The sequence below is a fragment of the Fopius arisanus genome, unplaced genomic scaffold (assembly GCF_000806365.1).
Source record: "Fopius arisanus strain USDA-PBARC FA_bdor unplaced genomic scaffold, ASM80636v1 scaffold00001, whole genome shotgun sequence".
NCBI lineage: Eukaryota > Metazoa > Arthropoda > Insecta > Hymenoptera > Braconidae > Fopius > Fopius arisanus.
This window is the reverse complement of record NW_011887740.1, coordinates 304,269-329,275: the sequence shown is the minus strand read 5'-3', so window position 1 is coordinate 329,275 and position 25,007 is coordinate 304,269. Positions and strand designations below refer to the sequence as shown.

Genomic DNA, 25,007 nt, shown 5'->3' with positions numbered 1-25,007 from the left:
TTCGATGCATCACCGAATACCTCTCGGCCATCTGCAAAAATAACAATAAAAATCACGTGACAAACCGCAATTGTGAGGTGAAATCGTCCTTTAGAGATTTTTACTTGAAATCCAGATAGCAATTGTACGCAATGAGCACGAGAGAATTGCAATGCGAAAAACTGATAGTTCCGTCAGATTTTCCATTTATGTGGAATAAAACCGTATGCATAAGCAAAATCAATAATTCATATGACAATTAAAAAACAGTTAACGAAATAATAAAATTAAACCAATATTAATATTAATCCACACAAGAATAAATAATAAATTAAAAGAAATAAGACGAGTTAGATCAACAATATGAATATGTCGAATTTCCATTATTGAAAGAGCTGTTATTATTAAGAGTTGATATTATTTATTACTTAGTTAATTCGTATCATTTAATGAAAATTACCCTAAGATCGGAAAAATTGAAAATATAAACAAATATTGGGGAAAAAATACTAGTTGCCGATCGCGATATGAAACGATGCGGAAGAAAATTTTATGGAACTGTTACATCATTTTTTCGGAGCGCTCTGGAGTTCGTTCTAAATATTTCGTTACTGTATTCTTTCCCGTTTGCAATTCCTGTCTATTTAAAAATAGACTGTATAAGCCCCGGAGTAATATAAACACTAATAAAAATAATTCCCTCACCCGCGTAAATTCCCTAACGATTAGAAATTCTGAAAATTACATGTAAATTTTCCTACAGATTTACTTGTAACCAGTAACTTCATTTATCAGAAGTAAATTAATTCACGAGAAGAATTTGTTTTTCTCCTTGTAATCGCGTGATTTACCTCCACATTTTTTCCTGAATTGAACTTTCTCTCGCCAATCCGTTTTACCCCACTCGATTTTTGTCGATGATTCCCAGAAAAGAATACAGTAATCGATTGAAAAAAAAAGTTGGTCTGCATACCGTTGCACGTAACATCAGATCCCCAGTCGTCGTCAGGAATACTGAAGTCCATGCATACGAGAATTTTGCATGAGTTCATCGTCGAGCTCGATTAACTCCATAGACAGGGGTGGCTCAATATCCGTTATTTTTATCTCCAGCCTCAGCCATATTCCCCACATAAAATTCCAACAATTCCCCAAATTGCCTGCAACCCTTCCCACGAAAAATTGCCCATCCCACGATTATCCAATCGTCGTAAGCAGCGCGTAAACTCCAATAAAAAAAGTGCAATTACGCTTATGCAACTGCCTGCATGCCTCGGAGTATTTGATAAGACCTGATAATTCGTTTCTTTATTGTGCGAAGAGATGTTGAAAGCCAGGGTGCTAATTTATTTGACAGAAAGCTTTCGACTCAGTCAGAAGCATCAATTCATTCATGAATTACTCAACTGGTCGACCATTCTCACTTCAATGAGCATTTGTAGCCCTAACTCCCTCAGAATTAATCACCCAGAAGTGCCTAAGGTGAACTCAAGTGCAATGTGTGTATGAAAACATTGCTTTTCTTGTGGTCTTTGAGCATTCAGCGGTGACAATCCCCTTGATCGATGAGCACGCATGATCATCAAGTCGAATACCTGACCACCCACAATGCTGACTCATTGTTGTTAGTATCCAATTGAGGTTAATTCCATTGATGAACTCACCCTTTTTCAAAGCACTTTCTCTAGAAATTTAGAAGGGACCGCATATGCCAAAAAAAAAGTATATTTCGTAACAAGTGCGGAATAGTGATTTTTATATTGTGCTATACCATGTAGCATGAGCCGAAGGCAAGTGGTATAATCCCACATGTCAAAAACAACTTTCTGCATGAGGTCACAATATTTTTATTCGCAGCGTGCGGGAAAGTCACTTTTTAGGTACGTCAAGCGAACCGGAGCTTGCCTGAAAAGTTACTTTTCCGCACCTCGTGGTGAAAATTATATTTTCTTTAAAAACAACGGTATAGAATCGTTAAGACGCGTTAACTCTATTTGGAAATGATAATCTGTTGTGGCTCGCGCTACAATTTTGAGGCTGTTATCGCGTGAGAGTTTTTGGAAAGTTTTAATCCGTCGTAAAACGGCCCAGATAAAACTTTAGTCGGTACACGAAATTCCTCATGGAGCATATACATAGCGTAATCTATCTGAATTGACTTCAAGACAAGATTTTTCAAAATTTGTCATGCCTGAAAAGCTCAGAGTTTGACTGACTCGTCAGTAATAATAGCGAAGAAACTTCACATGAATGTGTGGTGTTTAAACATTCTAAGGTTTTTCTACGAAATTGTAGGAGTAATTTTTTAACAGTATAATCTTATAGATTAATAATCTGTGATTAATAATCTTACAGATTAATAATCTGTGACAGCAGACACATTGAGTCTCGTATCTCAAATAAAAAGTGATAATGTCGCAGCTACTATTTCCCACCATTTTCCCTAAAAATTGAACCAAAAGCTGTGGAGTAAATGTTTTCCACGACACTAAATTTCCACTGTATCATGAGAATCCCGGAAAAAATATCCCAGGGAAAAAATATCCCACACATTCAAAACGTGTTAAAACTCGCTCAATTTAATTATTTTTTAATTTAATTATTTTTTTCGTTGTCTATTTTTTCAGGGGCTCTAATTTTCCTATGGTCTATCAAATTGGGTGGGGTTTACCACGTTTTGGGTGTGTGGGCTATTTTTTCCGGGGATATTTTTTCCGCCTGCCGTATCATGATCTTCATAATTAACGCGTGCTCGGTGTGTAAAATAATATTCTCAAAGACAATCAGTGTGATATGTGACCTCTGCAGCCAGGTTACCCAAATTCCAAAAATTTCTATATCAAGGAAGGAAGGAAAAGGAAGGAAGGAAAATCTCAAACGGAAAGTGACCACTTAGCAGTTACTCTTTTCAACTATTGGCCATAAAAATTTGAATAAAAACTGGTGACTAAATGTTTTATATAACAAATCATGATTAAATCATGATTTTTATCATTAGTTCGGTCTTGTTAGAAAAAATTATCGAAGGCAATGAGTGTGACATGTGACCTCTGTAACCAGGTGATCTCTGTACCAATGTAAGACCCACTCTAACGCACATCACGTAAACACTGACATAAGACTCTTGAAGCGAATGGAGGCGTTCCCACGCCTCTGTTGTATCTCCATCAGGTTCTCTCTCTCCATCTCACATATCTTAATACCCCCAAAGCGTAAAAAACAACCACCAGTGACATTACACATAACATAGAACATTTAGCGTGTTTTATAGGTTCACGTACACCGTCATGAATGCTACAAGAGGGTAATGGGGTAGCGCCCACGTGAAAAACATGACATATGCATTCCAGTCTGCACACTGTAAGAAAATTACACTTGAAATTTCTAGTGAGAAAACTTGATATTTTTAACAACAACAATGTGACATCAACTTTTTGTTGAATTTTTTAATGATTAATTCGGTGAATACTTGAATATTCTCCTCTGAACTCGCAGATGTTACTCGCAATAATTAAATCTGGTTTTCGATTTATTGACTTTGGCTCGGAGGAAGCGATATAAAAAGATAAAATTGCAGATTTCATATGACCTTGAATTTAGCTTTAAAATTAATTAAAAATCACTCAAAAGTGATGTAGCTTCCCCAAAAATAAATCAATTCGAAAAAAATACTATTTTTTTAAATATATTTTTCGAATACTTTACCAGTGGACACCGGGCAAATTGCTAGTGCTTCTGAAAAAAAAATAAAACGCGCGGTTTTTCTACACAAAAGTTTTAGGTGAGAGTTGTTCATTTTTCAAAATTTTTATGTTAATTGTGGTAATTTCTAAAAGAGTGGAAAAATTTTATTAATGTTTACATTTCGACTGAAACGTTTGAATGCTATCAACGACCAATCATTTCATTCTCCAAATCATACTCCAGAGGACAAGTAAATTTTTTTTTAACATTTTTTAACGTATCATTTATAATTTTTCGTGGGAGTACGATAAATGCAATGATTCGTTTATTGAACGATTAAAAAGTTAATGAAAAATAAATTGAACGCCTAAAAAAAATAATTATTCACCTCCCCTCTGGAGTATGATTTGAATAATCATCATATCATCAAATCATGGGTTCGTATTATTCGATAAAAAAATTGAATTAAAAAAATTACGAATAATAATTTTTTTTTAGTTAATTGACTTGCAAAAATAATGAATAATCAAATCCATGAGAATATGGGACTATAAAAAATAGCTGAAATGAAATTACAGATTCTTTAACGAACAAAATCAGTATTCCTCTTTTGAGTCTATTTCATCGCCAGTTTCTGAAAGCAAACGAATTGATAATCCGCATGTGCGCAAGATAGTGAAACACTTGTCTGATTGTATACCTCCGATACGAAACTTCGACTAAATCTATCGAAAATATTTACAAAGAAAAAAAAAACATCCACTTCTGCGTAAATATTTTTCAAAACAAACCTTTAACAAGGTGAGTAGAACAGAAGTCAGGATTCCTCTCTGTCAGTTTACAAACACTCGTCTTACCACCAGGACATTTATTTCACTCGAGTTGAAGAAGAATCTATGGGTATTGTTGCCTCATGTAGACCCAGTATTCAGTTTCAATAGTCATTTGTGTTGGATAAGGAGTGATCTATTAAAGTGGCGAAGATAGAACTCGGTCAAACTCCATTCTAATCTGATTAGAATGATTTCATTGGTGTGAGGTATCTCCAGTGATTTGAATATTTTTCACGTATTTGTCTTGCGTTTCGTTTTATTGCAAAAAATTTTTATTGGAAATGAGACCTGGAATTTTTATTTCTCTTGCAATTCCATGTATCTATTTCTGCTGTTCACCTGCGGACGATTGAGTGATCACCTTTCGTTCTCTGGGTGGTTTTATTCCTGAAACGTAGTATAATAGCCGGATCCGATGTCGAAGGACGGCGTAGGAGGAATCGTCCGCGAGTCATTTCAATTTTTATGATGATTTTTCTATCTAGTTTCTTAGGTGTTTCTTTCGTTAGGTCACCCACGGCCTTTTTTTTTCGCGGTTCTCAGGTATTGATTGGTATTTCCCCACTTGCATTTGCGCCGCAACTGGGGGTAATTTATGGCTTAGGTGCACTCGGTATTTGATTGGAGCTTTGACTAATTGAAAAATCAGGAAGCGGATTTTTATGGTTGTGGGCGATTTTTTTTTTTCGCGGTATGAGGAGTCACCCACGTGGCGCAGGTCTTGTTTCTTCATGATATAGAATTTTTCAGGAGGGAATGAAGTGATGAGAGACTTGAGGAAATGGGAGATATATCGCCCACGTGGATACCTGTACTCACGAAAATTTATTTTTTGGAGAACGGTGATGAGAATTTTGATAATTTTCAGAATGTTTACGCCCACGTTAAGCTGCCATTTTTTTTAAGGATATCGTAGTATTTCCGCGAAGTGTTCACCGTGGAAATAATTTTCTTTGCTTTTCCATTTGAATTTTCTTCACTTTCGAAGGGGAATATTGCAAGTACAAAAAAGTCGATGAAAATGACTATAAAATAAAATATAAATATGTATAAAAAATAAGTTTTATATTTTATATATTTAAAATAATTTATATGTCTATGTACATACGTATTCATTTACAAAGTCAAATATTTATAGAATTTTTCATTGAAAAATGAATTATAATTCAACTTGAAAAATTCTAGAATCTTCAAGATAAATGAGAAATTTAGTGAGAGTTTTTAATTGAAATTGGATTTAAAATTACTCACTTAAAAACTCGAATGGCTTTATGCCCAAAAATCTAAAAACATTTTCCAGTATATTTAAAATAAAACGAAGTGCGTCGGCTTCTATCCATAATAATATTCTTTAAACCTTTCCAATTTTATTCTCGATGACCGTCGGTAAATATAGTGGGAAAGATATCCTTAAAAACTTTTTGAATTATATTTTTATTAGATGGATCAATATTTATCTTTATTCAAACATGCTGAATCATTCGTGACTGTCAAGAATAAAATGTTTTCCATTCTGTTGCCAGGTGAATAGTGATAATTTAAAAACCTAATCCAGAAGAATCAGAGGGAAAAATGAAGCTGTCCTACACATCAAATCGCTTTCCTCCGACGCAGCACACACGTTATCGAAGCAGCTGGGGCCCATCCTCAGTATCAGCATTTTCACGTGCTGATATACCGCGGCCCTCACCTGAGGAAGAAGAATTTCAGTTCTATCATGAACGCCTCCATTCCGCCCAAAGCCGTCAGCTCATTCCGCTCCAGGAGGATTTGGCCGATTGGATCAACAAGACGATAAGTGAGTGTATGAATTACTCATCCTATATATCTCCGGTCATACATCAAAGTTTTGCCCGGTGAAACTTGGAGGTTTATTTGCACGCGATTTTTGGGTGCAAAACGGGGCCGCAAATTTTGGGTGTAATTTCGCTTGATTTATGGTGCAGATTTTATGACCGCCTGGAAACCATAAAGAAATTTATTCCATTGTGGATTTTTATGTTTTCACTGTTAGGAAAGGAATGAAATTTCAGGGACAGTTGATTATTAATTTTCAGGATAGTGGCACTAAATGCGATTCAAGGATTGAAAATTCAGTAAAATTACAGAATTCCCTAATTAATTTGATTTTATAATCCAATATGACTGTTTAGTGTCAAATTTCCATAATGAAATTGAGAATTCCATTTTTTTTTCGTCTAAATTGCTTTTAGTACCACTGCGAATCAAATTTGAGAACGTGTTTCCCAAAATTCTTTGGTTTTCTGTTCATTTCGAGGAAAAGTGGAACGGAAATTAACAGTTTTGTTTAATTTTTCCACGAAATTCTGAATTTTCAATGCCAAAATCTTCTGAGAATTCAGTGGAATCGTGACACGAAATTTATTAGAAATAAAGGAATTTTTTCCATTGTGGATTTTTATGTTTTCACTGTTAGGAAAAGAATGAAATTTCAGGGACAGTTGATTATTAATTTTTAGGATAGTGGCACTAAATGCGATTCAAGGATTGAAAATTCAGTAAAATTTCAGAATTCCCCAATTAATTTGATTTTATAATCCAATATGACAGTTTAGTGTCAAATTTCCATAATGAAATACAGAATTCCATTTTTTTCTGTCTAAATCGCTTTTAGTACCACTGCGAGTCAAATTCGAGAATGTATTTCCCAGAATTTTTTGGTTTTCTGTTCATTTCGAGGGAAAGTGGAACGGAAATTTATAGTTCTGTTTAATTTTTCCACGAAATTCTGAATTTTCAATGCCAAAATGTTCTGTAAATTCAGTGGAATCGTGACACGATAAAAATTATTCTAGATCATTACAGAAGAATTCTAAATCGATCGGCCAGACGTGATGACAGATTCGCTAAGTGAATAAATTGGTCAAATCAATTCGATCTCAAGAACATTTTTCTAGAGGAATCAATTGATGCTGATATTGATTGATATTGATATCGAATTGATTTATGAAACCGATTTTATAGGTGATATTACGATGATTAATTAATCAGAATTCGTTATAAAATTCATTGAATAACGGCGACACCTTAAGTTAATTGAAAATAAAAATTGCCTGCAATTGCCCACGTAACAACAAGTGTGAGATTGATAAGAATATGAAGAATATGAAGAAATTAATTACAATGAACCCCGCGTCGACGTTCTGCGCCTAAAGAAAAAATTCCCTTCAAAACTATTAAACTCCTGCGAGTTCACCGAAGATATCTCCAAAACTAAAAGCGACAGCAAATTTTTCTAGTAACCTTTTTTGTAGCTTTTGATTATCTCTGCAAAAAAGGTCCTAACAAATATATAGCTAGGTCTCTTAGATTTCGAGATTTTCATTGAAAACTGACCGGTAGTTAAAATCGATTTATCGCGGTTTACAGATTTGCTATTGATTAATTTCTTCGAATCAAAGACTAATTGAATCTCATGGCAAATCCGTAAATTGCCATGAAGATTGAATCGACTCGTGATAAGAAAATGGTGAGAAAATGGCGAGAAAATGGCTGAATCATATCCACCGTGAACGAATGATAAATGAATTGATTTTTTGAGTATTTTACATCATCTCAAGGATTTTATGTCGAACGAAAAAAGGATTTATGTATTCGTGACGTAATCCAGTGCAATTGGTATCAGGCGATCATTTTGGTCGTGTCTACCGTGCCTGGCGTGTTCCATTCACTCTTTTCTCTCATATCCTTCGTTGGTTTTATATCTCCTCTTCGCGTCCCTCTCTTCTACATCATCTCCAAAGCACCGGATAACTCGTTCGCTTCGTGTTTCATTCAATGCACGTCGTGCGCCATTCACTGCGCATCTAATAAACCTTTTCTCTCATTCTAAAAAGCCCCTCGAGGTTCGGGTTTTACATCAATGCCATAGGCCCCTGCAATCATCACACTCTTAGAAAATTACGAAATTGAAATTGAATTTGAAATTTCGAGTGAAAACATTTTAACTTTCATTTTTCATTTGCTCTGTCGTGCCAAATATCCACTCCACAATTTTTATTTCAATTCCTATGGGGAATAGTTGACAAACAGCTGCTAGATGATCATTTTCTGTTTAAGACTCTTCGTTTTGTATTTGACTCAGTAGATTTTGATGAAATTTAAATACATTTCTACCTGTGCAGTCTTTCCAGGAATTCCTTGGGATGCTGCGCAGCCTAAAACCTATCAATCATGTATGAATGAATGAAAAATTGTTGTTTTTCACTGCAATCATTAAATTTGTCCCGAGGATATTTCGGTTTTTGCCAGATGTTAAACCCCAATGGTCTAACGTGAAAACCGCAGCAGTTGAGCCACATAAAAATACAACATGTGTTTAAACGTGGGAAAGGATACTCATAACATTTGTGCATCCGTTTACCATTGCAAGTTTTATTTTAATGGAAGTTCACCTTGTGGAATTATTTTTACTAGCAATTACAACTGAAAAACAGATTGAGGATTTTTTTTCTGGCCATGTTCGGAGGAAATTAATCAATTATGTGACTTTTACGGCAACTTTTACATAAATCCTTTTCCAATTTGAAAATAATGAGTGCAATTTCATGTGGATTTTATGTTTTTTCAAATAGAGATTTTGATACGAATTGGGTCTGAGAGGTTTTAGAGCAATCCGTTTACTAATAAACTAAAACTCAACTAAAGCTCAACTAAAACTTTGACTATCAAAACTTCTCAAAGAGATTGTGTTTGAATATTTTTAGGGAATTTGCAATTTGCACCTTCAAAAAGGTTTTTGCATTCGCCTTCTAGACGAAGACTAAATCTGCTGGGGGATTTCATGTGTCTTTGCTCGTTGTAAAATAAATTTTACACCCCAGGTCCCTTTTTTATACTTTTAAGTCGCTTAGGTGACTTTCGAGGCGTCGTATCGTAAATTGAAATGCTCAGCACATTCAAGACATTTTTGGTATCGCAGATTATCATTGATAGTCAGCAGATGTCTGCAACTATGACAGTTGTGACAGTTATGTCTCAATTTTCGTGATTCAAAATACAAGATAACGACAGTCAGACAAGAAGACAAATCTTGAGTCGAAAATACAGATAGTCATCTCACTTTTGCGTGGAAAATGGTGTTTTTCATTATTATTATAAATGTTATTTTCTACACTTTTGACACATTCAAAACTTCTGCTCATAACATGTTCAATATCTGAATATTAAATCCGGTAATGATGTCACTTATATTTATCGAAATTCCGATAAAATCTTGAATTTTATTTCTTCACTCAGAATTGAATGAATTTGGAGTATAATAGGGGCATAAAACAAGAGTAGATGAACAATTAAGAAAATCACTTTAAAAAATTAATGGAAAATTCGAGATTAACAAAAATTATCTAAAAAATTATATCAAAAAATATATAGATGACAAGTATCTCATAATTTTAACAGTATAGCATTTTTCGGAAATTTTGAAAATTTAAAAAATCAATGAACGAATTGATGTTTAATTATATCGATGACTCGGGCTCATAAATATAAACTTCCATATGGAAAAAAATATAAATTTACATAAGGAAAAAAAATATAATTTAATTTAACGAAAAAACAAGGAAAAAAAATTCTATGTGATTTGAAATCCTGAATAATGAAATTATTCTAGCTCAAAATGGAGTTCTCAAGTATAAAAATTGTCTGTCATCTACAAATTTTTTGGCTGATCCCTGAAAAAGCCGCTTGTGTGTAATTGGACTGCTGGATTTTCATCGAATAAATTTCTTCATTAAAACTCGATTTTTAATCGCACTGATGGCCTTAAGGATTTCTTGTACATTAAAACTCGAAAAGGTGCACCTCAAAGGGTGCAATTAAGTCTCGATATCGTGAGTCAGGGTCTCGTGACTGAGGAATAAACTTTGAGAAAGGAAAAAAAAAGTGACCAGGGAATATGGAAAAAAAGGGTAAAATGAAACAAAGTTGTAATACGAACCGGCTCAGCTGGTAGATAGCCGAGGCCTTGTGGGGCCTCGTAGCTAGTATTGTAGGTGAAACTGTGCTATCGAGTTATTGGGTTACTCGTGAATTCCGGGAAAAAGCTGGTTCATCGATAAAAGCTAGTTCCATTTTTTTTCTCAAGAAATTACCATTATTCGATCATCATTCACTAATTTATTATTTAAATCACGAGAACGAACGCGCGCTACAGCGCGCTGTAATTATAAAAATGACTAAAAATTATCGTGATTAAAAATTGTTAATTTGAATGAGTTCCAAATTCAAATTAGCCGCCTCAGACGACTGAATCAATGAGGAATAAGCGTGACAGACTTTCGAGATATCGATAGTCTCGATGTTTGTCCTTTTTAGAATAGGATTAATTTAAATGAGTTTCAAATTCAAATTAGCCGCCTCAGATGACTGAATCAATGAGGAATAAGCGTGACAGACTTTCGAGATATCGATAGTCTCGATGTTTGTACTTTTTAGAATAGGATTCAAATTAGCCGCCTCAGATGACTGAATCAATGAGGAATAAGCGTGACAGACTTTCGAGATATCGATAGTCTCGATGTTTGTCCTTTTTAGAATAGGAATAGGAGAATAGGAACACTTCAGAATTTCTTATGAAATCTGGAATTTTATTATTTCGTCCACCTAAATTGCATTCAGGATGGTATTTGCCAGAATGTTCTGATTTTCCGGTAATTTTGAGGGGAAAGTGGAACGGAAATTTACAGTTTAGTTCTATTTTCCACGAAATTCTGAATTTTCAATGCCAAGATGTTCTGGAATTTCAATGAAATTACGATAAACATTGCGGGAATTAGGAAGCGGAAAATTCAGACGAGATTTTTCAATAGTGAACCTGAAAAATATGTTAGATGTATCAAAAGGAATGAGTAAAAATCGTTGAAATGATCATCATCATTAAAATTGTCATCAACTCCCACGAAGATCACAGCGCGGGATAGTATGTTTACCTTGGGCTGAATCGCAAGACCAAAGGATTCATTGACATCCAGTGTAAATTGACTCGTTAATAGCCTTGGGCAATGCCTCTTGGTCTCAACGTTCCACTGTCATTGCAGACCACCCTGTGAACGTTGCGACACGAAAAAATGTATCGATGCCTTCTTAAACCTTAAAGGTACAGCCAAGGTGAGCTGCACTAGATAAATTTCTGTCTTAAAAAATAGTTAATAGATGAATCTTATTTGATAACTGAAATATTATACAAATTAAATGCGTGAAATGTGTGACTGATGGACGATTATCAGACTGTCATTCTTGATTTTTTCAAAAATTTCTGGCAATTCCTGGATCCAGAAAAATCCAGAAGATCCAGAAGATCCAGACGATCCAGACGATCCAGAAGATCCTGACGTAAAAAAATATAGTTTTTTGGCTTCATCATTATGCAATGACTCATAAATTTTCGGAAAAGTTTACTACGAGAACGTGAGAAAATTCTTCCACAGTGATGAAACTTTGTGAGACATTGAATAATAATGAAACTAAAAAATGGTAGATTTTTTAAAGTCAATTTTACCAACCGTTTTTCGGGGCTTGAGGTTTTGAAAAATAGAAGATTTTTAGGAAATCGTGAAGTGGAGTTATTTGGAAAGCGCACACCTGTGTTTCTAGACTCTACACGGAGAGAAAAATACCGGAAAAATTACGGAACTTTCGCGTATTCGTGGGGTGACCTTGCTTTTCGGGAAAAAGTACGGGAGGTACCGTAAAATTGTCCTGAAAGTTTCGTAAAAATTCCTGCTCGCTACGAAAATTTTTACGGAACTTACAGTATTTTTTCCCGAAAACCAAGGCCACCCCACGAATACGAGAAAGTTCCGTAATTTTTCCGGTATTTTTCTTTCCGTGTAGAGGGATGAAAAGTTATCTTGTCTGCAAAATTATCTTGGAGAAATGAAATGACGGTCGACCCTTAAAACTCCAACTTAACTTAATTCCTTTTTTTCTCTGTCCGGAAAATTTCAGAGTCATTTACTTAGGATGAGGGATGGATTCGGGAATTGAGAGTTTTAGAATAGTTTGGTCCTAAAATATAAAATCAGAATATGTATGGAACGATACGCATGAATTAAATTGCATATAATGAATTAAATTTGATAATAACATTTCGGGTGTAGAGAATAAAAAACTACTCTCTAAAAATAAGATAATATATTTATCCTCCTCGTGAATATACTGCCGTGAGTTTAGCAAATAAAATACAATAAACGTTAATATAAAGAAAACTCTAATAACAAGGCTTAGTAGAAATATGTCAGGAGATATCTAATGAAGCGATGTGATCTCATTCGGGTTGAGAGGTGAACTGCCCGATGGGTTTTCCGTTGTTGGAATCTTAGCCCCAAGTCCTCTTTGTTTAGAACTCAGGCTAGAGTCTGCATAACCAATGTCCAAATGATTTCCAGATGAAAACCAGAGGTGTCGGGTGGACCCAAACAAGGCCCTCATTGTCCTCAACTGTTTATTATCCATTCCTAGTCGAACGCGTTTAAATTTTCCCTCACACGGGGAATTTTCTGCCCGCGGATTTCTCATTGATCAATGATCTATGTCATCATTAATTACACGGATGAAACCAGCATCTGATAAATCTTTGTCAAGTAGTTTTTGTACACTAGAAGATCTCCCATCAAATATTTTAATACCAATATATTAGCAAATTTGTTTAATTCCTCCATAAAAAATATTCAAGAATCATTCAAGAAAGAATCAAAATAATCGAAGCAAGAAGTTACCTCATCACTTTTGAATATGGAATATAATATTCCAAAACTTATAGCGAAAATAGTTATTTATTGAAACTTCCTGTTGTTTCAAAAGATTATGATAAAATTGTAGTCAACATTGACGGCCAAGAACATGAGATATCCTGGCGTTTCAATTTTCGGAGCAAACAACCCGCCACAACATCTGTAATTTCATACTCTGGGAACAAACTCTTTTTTCCAGATCCTACAATTGTCTCGGGATAACCTAACGTATAGTCTGGTGGATTTTTAATTTCTTATCTGGGAGGTCTCATCAGCAAGTCCACCATAGGAATATATTCAAATTCAGAATTAAATTAGTCACCCAAATTTTTTTAACCATGGCTCCTTCATTACATATAGTAGATTTATTTTTACGAATAAATTGTTAATACGTAAAATGTTACTAGAAAAAAATTTTATTCGCGTATGATCTAATGAATTTGGAATATAATCGATTAAAGAAACTAGAATAGATGAAAAATTCAGGAAGCGGATGAAAAAAAATTAATGAAAAATTAGAAATTAGCAAAAATCATCTAACAAATTGAATTAACATATACATCTATGATAATTATCTACTATTTTTAATAGTGTAGCATTGAAATTATAATTCTATGGTATAATCAAAGTCTAATGGAATATGGTGGGGGCAGATAAATAATTTAAACACAGTGGATTAAATACGTTTATTTTAATTTATTAAAAATGGACCGAGGAAGAAATGTTTGTTCTCTATGACCTGGCTCAGCAGACTAAAAGTGGTCAACGAGACCAAAAAGAAAAATCGTCATCACGAGACTAAGGATCCCCAGTCCCTTTGCCACATGACCTCATTCCTTATGTTTATGTTTTAGTCCTAACATCTCTGTCTATGTTGATTCATTTTTGATACCATAGACTCATAAAAATCAATTTATAGAAGACTGAGGCTATATTTCAACAAAGTCAATAAAATTTTTATTCCTATTGTGCGAATTTCAATGATTACAATGGGTCCAGTGGGAAACAAAAAATTATTAAAATGTGGGATTTTTGGATTAAAATGTGGGATTTTTGGATTAAAATGTGGGATTTTTGGATTGACGGCGGAAAGAAAATTGATGGGAAAAATAGATTGAGATGGAAAGTACTTCAGAGTTGTCCTCATTCTTAGGATTCTTTAACGCAACACACAGGACATTCTCGCTTATAGCTGGGGCCTTCGGTTCCTTTGTCAAGTAATACGAGATCCGATAGTGAGATTGTGTGTTGAGGGCTCGGGGCGAGTTTAAATGCGAAAAGAAAAGACACTGCTTCCCATTGTGCTTCCTGGGTCAAAAGACTCCCGGTTACACGTTCACTAGTCGATCGTGAGAAATTCGATTCGCTCTGTTGTATTATCTCGAGTATGAGACAATCGTGATAATTTTACAATAGTTACATTCTAGACTGTTACGAGAGTTCAATTAGAGATTTATTTGCATAGTCTATTGGAAAAAATTCTCTGGCATTTTTTTTTACTATCGGAGATTATCTATTCAGCTTACAAGAATACGATTATTCGCAATTTAAGATTGTATCGTAATCTATCTACTACATGTAGATATCAAAATGAACATATGAAGTATTCCATAATAAATGGGTCAACCCTCAATCCCCCCAATCTCATGACCTCCGTAAATTGATCGCGATTAAAAAAAAATAAATGTTTAATATCGTAAATTATGATTTCCATTGTGTAAACTGAAAATAATATTCAGTGAATCAAAAAAATGATTGATTAGAAACTGATAAATTAAATGAATGAATAATCAAAAATACACATGTCATTGCCATTATTAAATATTAATAATATATTTGAAAATATATCTTAAATAATTATTAATTATTGATTAATAATTATTTTATATTATATAATATAAAAAATTTATACTAGAAAAATATTTTTTAATTTTTTAATAGTCACAAAAAATTAATGTAGTACAGTTAAAGAAGTCATTTTTTTATTTCGATTTTATATAACTATGATTAAGAGTATATTTAGTAAAAATTACGGCACTTTTAGTTCGCTTACCGATTACGGAATCGACTTGAAAAAATTAAGTGACGGTATCGTAATTTTACGCATATAATTCAGATAAAAATTACAGAACACCGCAGGATAATTCCATGACTTTAGATAAAGATTACGTGACAGTTCCGTAAGATTTCCTACAATGACATTTCGCTCCGGAATTACGGAAATGACACGTAATTTTTATTTAATACTTCCCTCCGTGTTGGCGGGACTCTCTCAAAAGATTAAATTAATCAAATTAATCAAAAGTAATTAATTACTTACTCCAAAGATTTTTTTAATTATTTTAAATCTAATTTTAATTGTTTTGAAAACCCTCATTAGTCGCAAGCAAGTACACGGAGAGAAATATTTAGTAAAAATTACGGAACTTTCAGTTCACTTACCGATTACGGAGTTGATTCGAAAAATTTAAGTGACGGTATCGTTATTTTTCACCGATAATTCAGATAAAAATTACGGAACACCGCGGAAAAATTCCGTGACTTTAGATAAAAATTACGTGACAGTTCCGTAAAATTTCCGACAACCATATTCCGCTCCAGAATTACGGAAAATACACGTAATTTTTATTGAATATTTCTCTCAGTGTAGGTTTCCTGCATTTTATAAAATTTCTCTCTCAGTGCACCCGATATTTTCATAACTACGATATTTATTTTTTACCAAAACCTACTAAAAAAAAATATCCCATCAGTAAATTAACGAGAGTCTACGAAAAGATTAAATTCTTCTTTCATGGCGCGTTATACGTGATGTTTTCAGATCTGATGTGCCCGAAAATTTATCAGTGTGATCCATCTTTACTCTGCGGAGCCATAAGATAAGATTTGTTTCTGACCAGAATTTTTCTTGTGGTGTATCGAAGTTGGTAATTCAAGTGAGGTTTTGATGCGACACGGAAATCCTACGCCTCGTCCTCATGCGTCCCTTCACAATGCACCGACTCGGTCCTCTGACTCACCGGATGTCAGTCCGGCCCACCCTGGTTCGTTTCCTTCACTCGTCATCACCACGTACTGTGCCCCTCATAGTGGAATTACTATATTACGCATAAATTGACATTACATACCAAGTTTGTATGCAAAGCCAGAGACCATGGGCACGACCCTTTGCGCTCCGTCTTCCTTTCGTTGTGACCCCAAGAGTATCGATGTCATGGATTATCGATAAACCGTGACTTATTTCCTTTATCCTTCATGCTTATTGGCTTTATTTATGTTTAATCCAAATATTGAACTTGTCAGAGTATATCTGTACTGGAGAATAAATCATTCCAATTCAATCGGATGACTAATCTGTGGAGACGTTCCAGTTTTGGTACTTTCCGCGTTCTAGTTACGGAGGAAATTGCTATTTACATTACATGTAGATTATTCAGAGGGTCCAGAGAAAATTCTACTGTTTCCAATTTTTAGCTCGCGAAATATCTAAACTATTGGAAGATATTGTGCGAAATTTAAGGCGGATCACGGGCGCGGGTAATTTGTTTTTACGTTTTGCAAACGGATTATTTAACGTGTACTCTTATGTTCATGGAAAATTCAGGTAATAATATCCCTGAATCTTCTTGTTATTGAGAATTCAATAGAATTTGATATTGAATTCTTGAGCTTTCATTCAATTTAATTAGAGAATCAATTATCATTAAAAATGAAAAACCGAATTTTCTTAAATTTTCGAAACAAACGACCAGTTTCGTGACTTTTTTGGACCGATGTAAAAATTGTCATCAAAGAATGTTTTTGGTCAATGTATTTTTCCATTGGCAAGAAAAAGAAAGGGAATTTATTTATTTTTTTTCGGGAATTTCTTTAGTTAACAAATGAATCCAGCACTGTAGCACACATAGAACACCGGAATGGATCTTTCTCCATTTAATATCTGTCTCTGTTTCAATTCCTGAGCTTTACAAAGTTAGCTTGTCAATTTATAAGATTTGCAGACAAACCAGATATATTTTTCCACGTCTCCATTCATGCGCAGTGCCGCTATAGTCTGAGATGGTGATCGATTATCGATGTCCTCTGTACCACGTGTGTGCAATGACTGGAGTAACGAGACGCCTCATGTCACTGCTCAAGGAATTTTCTCTTTGTTACAAATGCCAACATGGCTGAAACTCTACTGGGCCCTTTTTCAGAAAATCCAGTACTCGGGTAATTTTTCTCGAGGGCCCTCATGCATTGTAGGTTTCTCATGACCATTTCTCACGTGACTGCGCTGTATTTGGCACAGCTCCAACATCGGAAATAAACTCCTTCAGTCAAACAATATAAAATAAAAAAATATCCGGGGTAAGGGAAAACGAAAAAGTTTTTTTTCTTAGTTTCTATTAAATGTGGAAGTAATTCGCGTGCTTGGCAATTAGTCGACTTCTTCATGTGTCTTCAATGATAGAACTCACAAGATAATATCTCCACGCTTGAGCACGAAGAGTGGCAGGTAATCATAATTTTTAATTGAAGTGGGAAAAATTCATGTGTCGACTACGACAAAACGCGTTTACTATTAGATTTATTTAACTATTTTATTAACAATTTGAGTTTTTAATCGTAAGTTTAACAACTACTAATTGTTATGATAGCTTAACAGAATTTTTTAATTAATTAATTAACTTCGGAGATATTCTGTGACACTGTACGATCATGAAATTATTGAAAATTGTTTAATTTCATTTTTTTCTTATTTCGGTTTCGATTATTTTTCGATCCAACAAAATATCGGCGGAATTAAATATTAGAGACAATAAATTATGCTTTCCAAAACTTATTTAAATAATAATCAATATCAAGTAATTTGTTTAAATTTTACTAACGTAAATTAATTAAGGAATTTGATGTCAACTAATGTTTGAAATTTAAATGAAAAATCACACGCTTGAAAATCAACACGTGGTAATTATATATGAGCTAGAAAAATTTCTAACAATGAAAAAGAAAACCAGAAGAAAGAGTTTGGAAGACGCAGGATCTTTCTTGCGGGAAAAGAAAGACTTGGTCTTGGACTTGGGAAAAAAGCTCATTGAGAATTCCTTGTATTTCCGAACAGAGTAAATTAAATTAAATTTTTTCGCGATCAACAAGTTGACAAATTAATACTGAAGTGCGTCTGGGAATTCCTCCCAACATGGTGTTATCCACTTGAGTGACTTTAAAAACTACCTCTCGACTCACCCATGATCACCAGTAATATACTCGAAAGTGTACAAACCGTAATGTACACTATCTCATTGCAGATGTCTTCGAGTTCCGGGTGACCGAGATCATTCCAAAACATTTCCACCGTAATTTCAATTCACCAACTCATTTTCATTAACCACAGGTCTGCATGAATAATTTATTCCAAGTGTTGTTATTTAACCACGCCTTGAATCTTTCGACTATCTGCTTTTGCCTTTTGTACTTTCATTGAAAGTACAACTATTGGGATACTGTTAAACATTTATTAATATTTATATATCAGTCACAAAGTCATTTGAATTTTCAATTATATGACTTTGAATTCTATTTCAACTAAGAAAATTCCAGGAAATTGAGTTTTTCATCTTAACTAATAATCTATTATTCAATATCTAAAGAATATTGATATTATATTGATATATAAAAGGAATATGTAAATATTTAATCGAATGCTGAGATCTAAGTGTAATCATTCAATAGTAAATAAATAAATAAATAAATTATTATTTTTAATAAATTATATTTTTTTAAATTAATTATATATTAATCGACTGCAGCACTTTGAATGGATTAAAAAATTCAATTGAATTTCCAATAGATTGATAACTTAGGGAAATAATTGTTTTAATTTTTCAATGCCATGTCAACCGGAAAATTGGGAATCACCAGGATATCCAAGAAATTAAATGATTTGCCAATGAAGAATTGTGACATGTCAAGTGTAATTTTCCAACAATTCATTATTTATTATTTATTTATTTGTTTATTCTACTAGTATGCCGCACATTTCTGGGTCTTCCTTTAGGTGCTTATGCATACGAACGCATGGGCCCAAGTCCCATTTGAAACTTAAGATTGTATCGCTTGACAGTCTCCACAAAAAGTTAATGCGTTGTAAAACGGCCAGAATTAAAGGGCAGTCTTTTAACAATATATAATCTCACTTGATTGACTGCATTGTTCATAGATATCTAAAATACAATTATATATTTTTTATACTGTTCATGATTATGTCAATTTATAAACTTTTTGTTACTAGCACTCGAACACAAAATGATCAATCGATTTAATTTTTTTTTCACGAAAGTCAAGAAGGGATCGATTATCAAAACAATTTTTTTAGTTAAGTTGTTTAAAAAAGTACGGATTTACGAAGGTGAGAAATGTATTGACTAGGAAGTCTAGCTCCCGTATTTTACTGAAAAAATAATTTTGAGGTGAGAGTGTATTTTACCGGAATAGTTATTTGATTTGATAAATGTTTTCAAGTTCCTACCGATCTTCTAATGGTAACAGGATTCAAGAGATTCAGAGAATCAAGAAGCATCTCGAGGTTGTGCACTGTAACTTGCTATTGTCATACAATCGTGAATCGTAAAGGACAACGCGGGCCAATTACAATGTACAAACATTGATAGTTCTTTTTAGTCGTGTTTTGATTGTTGGGACGCGACTCTTTGTTTTTCGCCGATATGCTTTATTCCAGTTCCTTTGGAAGACACGTGATGAGCTTCGATGATTTTGCACTCGACCCCGGAGTTGCTGCCGAGAGCAACCCCATTGTTTGATGGATTCTGCTGAGTCACGAGAATCAGAATGCATTCTCATTACCATTCCCCATTGCACAGGAGCCACAGGAGTATCGGAATTAACCTAGTTCCTAATTTTCCATTCGGTTTTAATATCGAATCATACCCTCCGAATCATACCCCATATGACATGCCCCATATTAACATTTTCCTCAAGAATTTAAATCAAAAAGTGCTGTTACACATTGACTCCTTTTTTAAATCCTCTGAAGTGAATATTTGAGTGAAGTACAATAATATGTAAAACTGGAAGATTATGAATGTGTAAATTATATTGATATAATAAATATATATATAAATTATACTTGAAATTTTTTCCTTATTTTTGTATACATCTCGTTTAGGTTCAATTGAAATTTATTATTAATATTATTATTATTATTATGGTTATTATGGTTATTATTATTATTTATTATTCTTCACCATATGAAATTAACATTTTCCTGAAGAATTTAAATGAAAAAGTACTGTTACACATTCAATTTATTGAAATGAATCTATTATTGAAATTTTTTCCTTCATTTTCAGTCATCGGGATTTAAAATAAATTTCAAGTGTCATTTTCCCAATCGTGTATTAAATTCAGTGAAAAGCGGGACATGCCTGAAAAATAGCGGATTTATAAGGAATCCAGGTTTCACACAAAAGTAATTGCATTTTTTCATATTTTCAAAATTAGTATCATCTCCTGAATGACTTCATTGATGGATTTATCAATTATCGATAGGCTGTCTCTCGCGATTGATCACTTAAAATTTCTACGAAGCGGCTCAGTGAACCGATAACACATCCGAAAAGATCTCTCTTATAACCAGAGTTTACTCTCATCGACAAAGGCGGGCCCTCATTGTCACGACGACAATGCTCACTGTTCATTGAAGTTGTCTAACCAGAGGAGTGACATCCGGGGTCATTACCCCCCGCCAATAACAACTATTTTATTTTTATTTTCAATCTAATAACAATAATGAGAGTAATCATAGAGTCGTGACGATCACTTGCATAAGAGTCTAAACTCTCTCGTACCTACGATTAGTTGAAGTACGTTTTTGCAACGATAAAAGTTTACATTGAGTGGTAATTATTCGTTATCTTCCAGATGTAGATCACATAAATGGTGAGAATTTCTTCGATGTCTTGGATAATGGCGTAATAGTCTGTCGTCTGGCTCGTGTCATCCAGGAAAAAGCACGAGGTGCTATCGATGCAGGTCGTGCCAAGGGGGTAAGTCATTAAAAATTTCATTCCATATCCTTAAATTAATTAACGGGGAGAATTTCCCTCTCAATAATCCAGTGAAACCAACTGTAATTAAAAATTAATCTTTATAAACTATAAAATCGAAACAACGCCCGACATATTTAATTTATGAAATCATTAAACTATTATTTTCGTTATATTTAATTTAAATTACAGATTTTAATTATCAAAAACTGAATTCGCTCATTCATTGTGTTCTTTTTTCAATTATGAAGTGTCAATTAATCAGATACATTCGTTCTTCAAATTTCTAAAAGTCAATTTGGAATTAATTTATTATAACACACGAAAACAATGACGCTCTCCGTATTAGCCAATAAACAATAAGCTTTTTCTTCCTGACCCACTGAGTTTTCTTCTAACTGGAGTTCTATCTAATGGCAAATTAAATTACTGATCAATCATTGCGCACATTCATTAATTAATTTATTCTTTCTTAACGTCACGATTTTTTTGAAGTAAAATTCTTCAATCGGTCGTGTACTTTCACTCTTCAAATAAGTTGAGTAGGTAATTAGTTGGCTTCTTGGGTTCATTAAAATAGTGATAATTTCACTAGCTATGATTTTCGTGTTAATTGGGCATCGAGACAACTGCACGCGATCAACTTGTTGCTTTTAAAACTCAAAATATCGAGAGACTGGGAGTTAAATTAGTGGATTTAATTGGTCGGTGTTTGTTTTATGTTTTATGGTGTCATCAGCCGGTCCCCGTAATACGTGGAAGATGCTGGGAGAATGCGGCCAGACGCAGCTTCTTCTCCAGAGATAATATGGAGAATTTTATACAATTCTGCAGACGCCTTGGGGTACACGAAAATTTGCTGTTCGAGAGCGACGATCTTGGTAAGTAAAGCCTCTCGAAAATTCTCTCAATTCCCACAGTTAATAATTGTTGGAAAGTATTTTAAATTGATCATTTTTTAATAAAAATCAATTGGGTTGAGTCGAAGCTTTTCTTTTTTTTATTTGAAATTGCTTCATCGAAAGACACATCTACACGTTTCGAATTCCTCCGAGGGATTGACTCCTAGAGTTCCCAGAAATTCTATAGTTTTGAAACTTTCTCGACAGGGACAAAAGTTTCTATTCATTTACAGGTGTATAACTAAAAATTAAATGCTCACACATTCGTCCACGCTCTTCTCACAATGTCAGCTCTGAAAAATGTTCCCTTAAATAATAATATTAACGTACTGTAACATGTAAGATGAATTTTTGTCATCGTAAAATGTCAACTCCAACTGAAAGATTAACCAAGACTGTGTACTCACATAAAGTTCATTTTTTATCCCAAGATTTCTGGGTCAATGAGTGCTAATAATTAGAAAGTGAATCTACTTTCGGATTCTCAAAGAATAAAATCATCAGAAAGTTTCTATTTGATGACAAGTCAATTTTTCGCACGATTGGGAAAAGAAGTAATGATTAATAATGTATACGAGATGTTTTGCAACCTAGAAAGCTGATGGATTGAGAAACATGTCAAAAGGCTTTGACAGCCTTTAAAGTTCCTTTCAGTTAACATTGAAGCTTCAAAGAATGACTTTAGTGAGATTTCCCCGGAGGGGCTACGGTCAAACGGAAAGCCATGAAAAATTGTTTCATTCTTATTTTTTAACAATTTTATATGTTTCAACGAAGATAAATGGGAAAATTAAATATTTAGCCATTAGTCGAGTGACTATCCCGTGGGATGATCCAAAAATAAAATAAACATGTGAATAAGGCAAAAAATCGGTAATAATAATATACAAAGGATTATCGAAAAGGCTTAAAATTCTTTTGGAATTGGCAGTGACTCAACGATGTGTTTTATACTGAATTTATTAGGGCCTTAAACAATGGAAAAATCGAATTGATAATGATTAAATGATTTTTAACAAGGCGCATATTCTGTGAGATAGTCATTCTGTCATCCGCGAGAGATATTTGACAATCTTACGGAATTATTACTGATATCTTGTAATTTTGAAAGTTTTGAATGAATTTCAGTTGATAAAATTGACGTGAAAAAATATACCGCTTGTAAGCTTTATCGCCCGGGGGGAAATTTTCTTAGGTAGTCAGTAAACTTTTGCAAGAATTCGCAAAACCTGACCGAACCGATTTTAAAAATAAATGTATGACTAAAAAATTTGAAAATGGAAAGATATCGACAATAATTCCTTAATTATTTGCTACTATATTTTTATTTTATTACCATATATAATTAATAATAAATTAGTTATAATTATTATTTATGGATTATATATTATAATATATCAATAATAATTGGTAGATAATCTGCGATTTTCATGCAGACTTTTGTTCTCCGACTGGATTCATCCAATCATTCAATAAGCCCTTTAATAAAAGTAGTAATTTTGTGTCGTTGGGTCTCGACAATTCGTCTGATTGAGTTCAAATGTCACTGGTGGTAATTCAAACCCGAGCTGTCACCTCTCAGTGCATGATACACTGTGGGAAATCGTTATTACACTTGAAATTTTTAACAACCACAAAGTGACGGAAATTTCGTTGGAATTTTTCATTGACGATTCAGTTAATTGTTCGACACTCTTCTAGTAATTACCAATTATCAACTTCATATGGAACTGAACAATAGTAATCCACTTTGAATTTCCACAACCAGCCTGAAGATTTTATCTTACATTAAAGAATCAATCACAACTTAACAAAAAACTCCATGTTCTTGAATTTTGAAGATGAATGAGACGAATGAATGGTTCAGTGAGCGATTATAATTGTAATTAAATGCAAGTTGGTACAATTAATTTCATATAAAATGAGTTTTCGCCTGAAATTTCGAGAAATCCACAACCAGCCTGAAGATTTTATCTTACATTAAAGAATCAATCACAACTTAACAAAAAACTCCATGTTCTTGAATTTTGAAGATGAATGAGACGAATGAATGATTCAGTGAGTGATTATAATTATAATTAAATGCAAGTTGGTACAATTAATTTCAGATAAAATGAGTTTGCGCCTGAAATTTTGAGAAATCTCTAGTCTTGTAACTCTGTGAGATCTAGATATTCGATTAGCAGTGGAATGACAATAATTTAATGTTTAATTAATGAAATATTTACAGTGCTCCATGGACAGCCACGTAATGTGGTGCTGTGTCTACTGGAAGTCGCCCGATTAGCCTCAAAGTATTCCTTGGAACCACCTGGACTCGTTCAGCTTGAACGGGAAATCGCAGCTGAACAGGAAAGGGATCTACACTGCATGTCTGACAGTGGTATATCTCACAGCAGTCTTGTATCATGGCAATTTCAACCTCCCTCGCCCACGCCATCCCCAAGACCTTCAAAAGAGATTATGAAGCATAGCAGGTTTGTTTGAATAATAAATTAATCATTCTCACATGATATTTTGGACAGATGGGGAATTATGAGAAGGAAATGTCCTCAATTAGAAGATTATCTCACTGGTGCGTGCATTTTGGAGAAATCGCCAGGACAGATTTATGTGGGAATGCATTCTTCGGTATAGGAGCACGCTTTCATTATTTTTCTGGGAAATTATTTTTTTAATCATTTTATTAGTCCGATTTTAGGAAAGATGAAGTTTATGGTGATAGCCCTGGTAATTGACCGCTTTAAATTCTTGAATATTTCTCCTTTCATCTCCTTACGGTTTTCTTCGGTGGAATGGAATGAA

General features: G+C 33.8%; 1 protein-coding gene across 3 annotated transcripts in view; it reads left to right on the top strand.

Annotated features, from left to right (window-relative positions):
* The window catches only part of LOC105262658 (growth arrest-specific protein 2), a 36,816-nt gene that overhangs the window by 5,674 nt on the left and 6,135 nt on the right, over positions 1-25,007 (top strand). For 2 of the 3 annotated variants that reach the window (XM_011300400.1, XM_011298763.1), the window contains exons 2-5: positions 6,020-6,294; positions 21,176-21,300; positions 22,040-22,181; positions 24,433-24,679. In XM_011300400.1, the coding sequence (XP_011298702.1) occupies positions 6,069-6,294; positions 21,176-21,300; positions 22,040-22,181; positions 24,433-24,679 (740 nt within the window). In that variant the 5' untranslated portion in view covers positions 6,020-6,068. Of the gene's footprint in view, positions 1-4,511; positions 4,703-6,019; positions 6,295-21,175; positions 21,301-22,039; positions 22,182-24,432; positions 24,680-25,007 lie in introns of those variants that run through there. The other variant, XM_011299578.1, reaches the window with a different exon arrangement.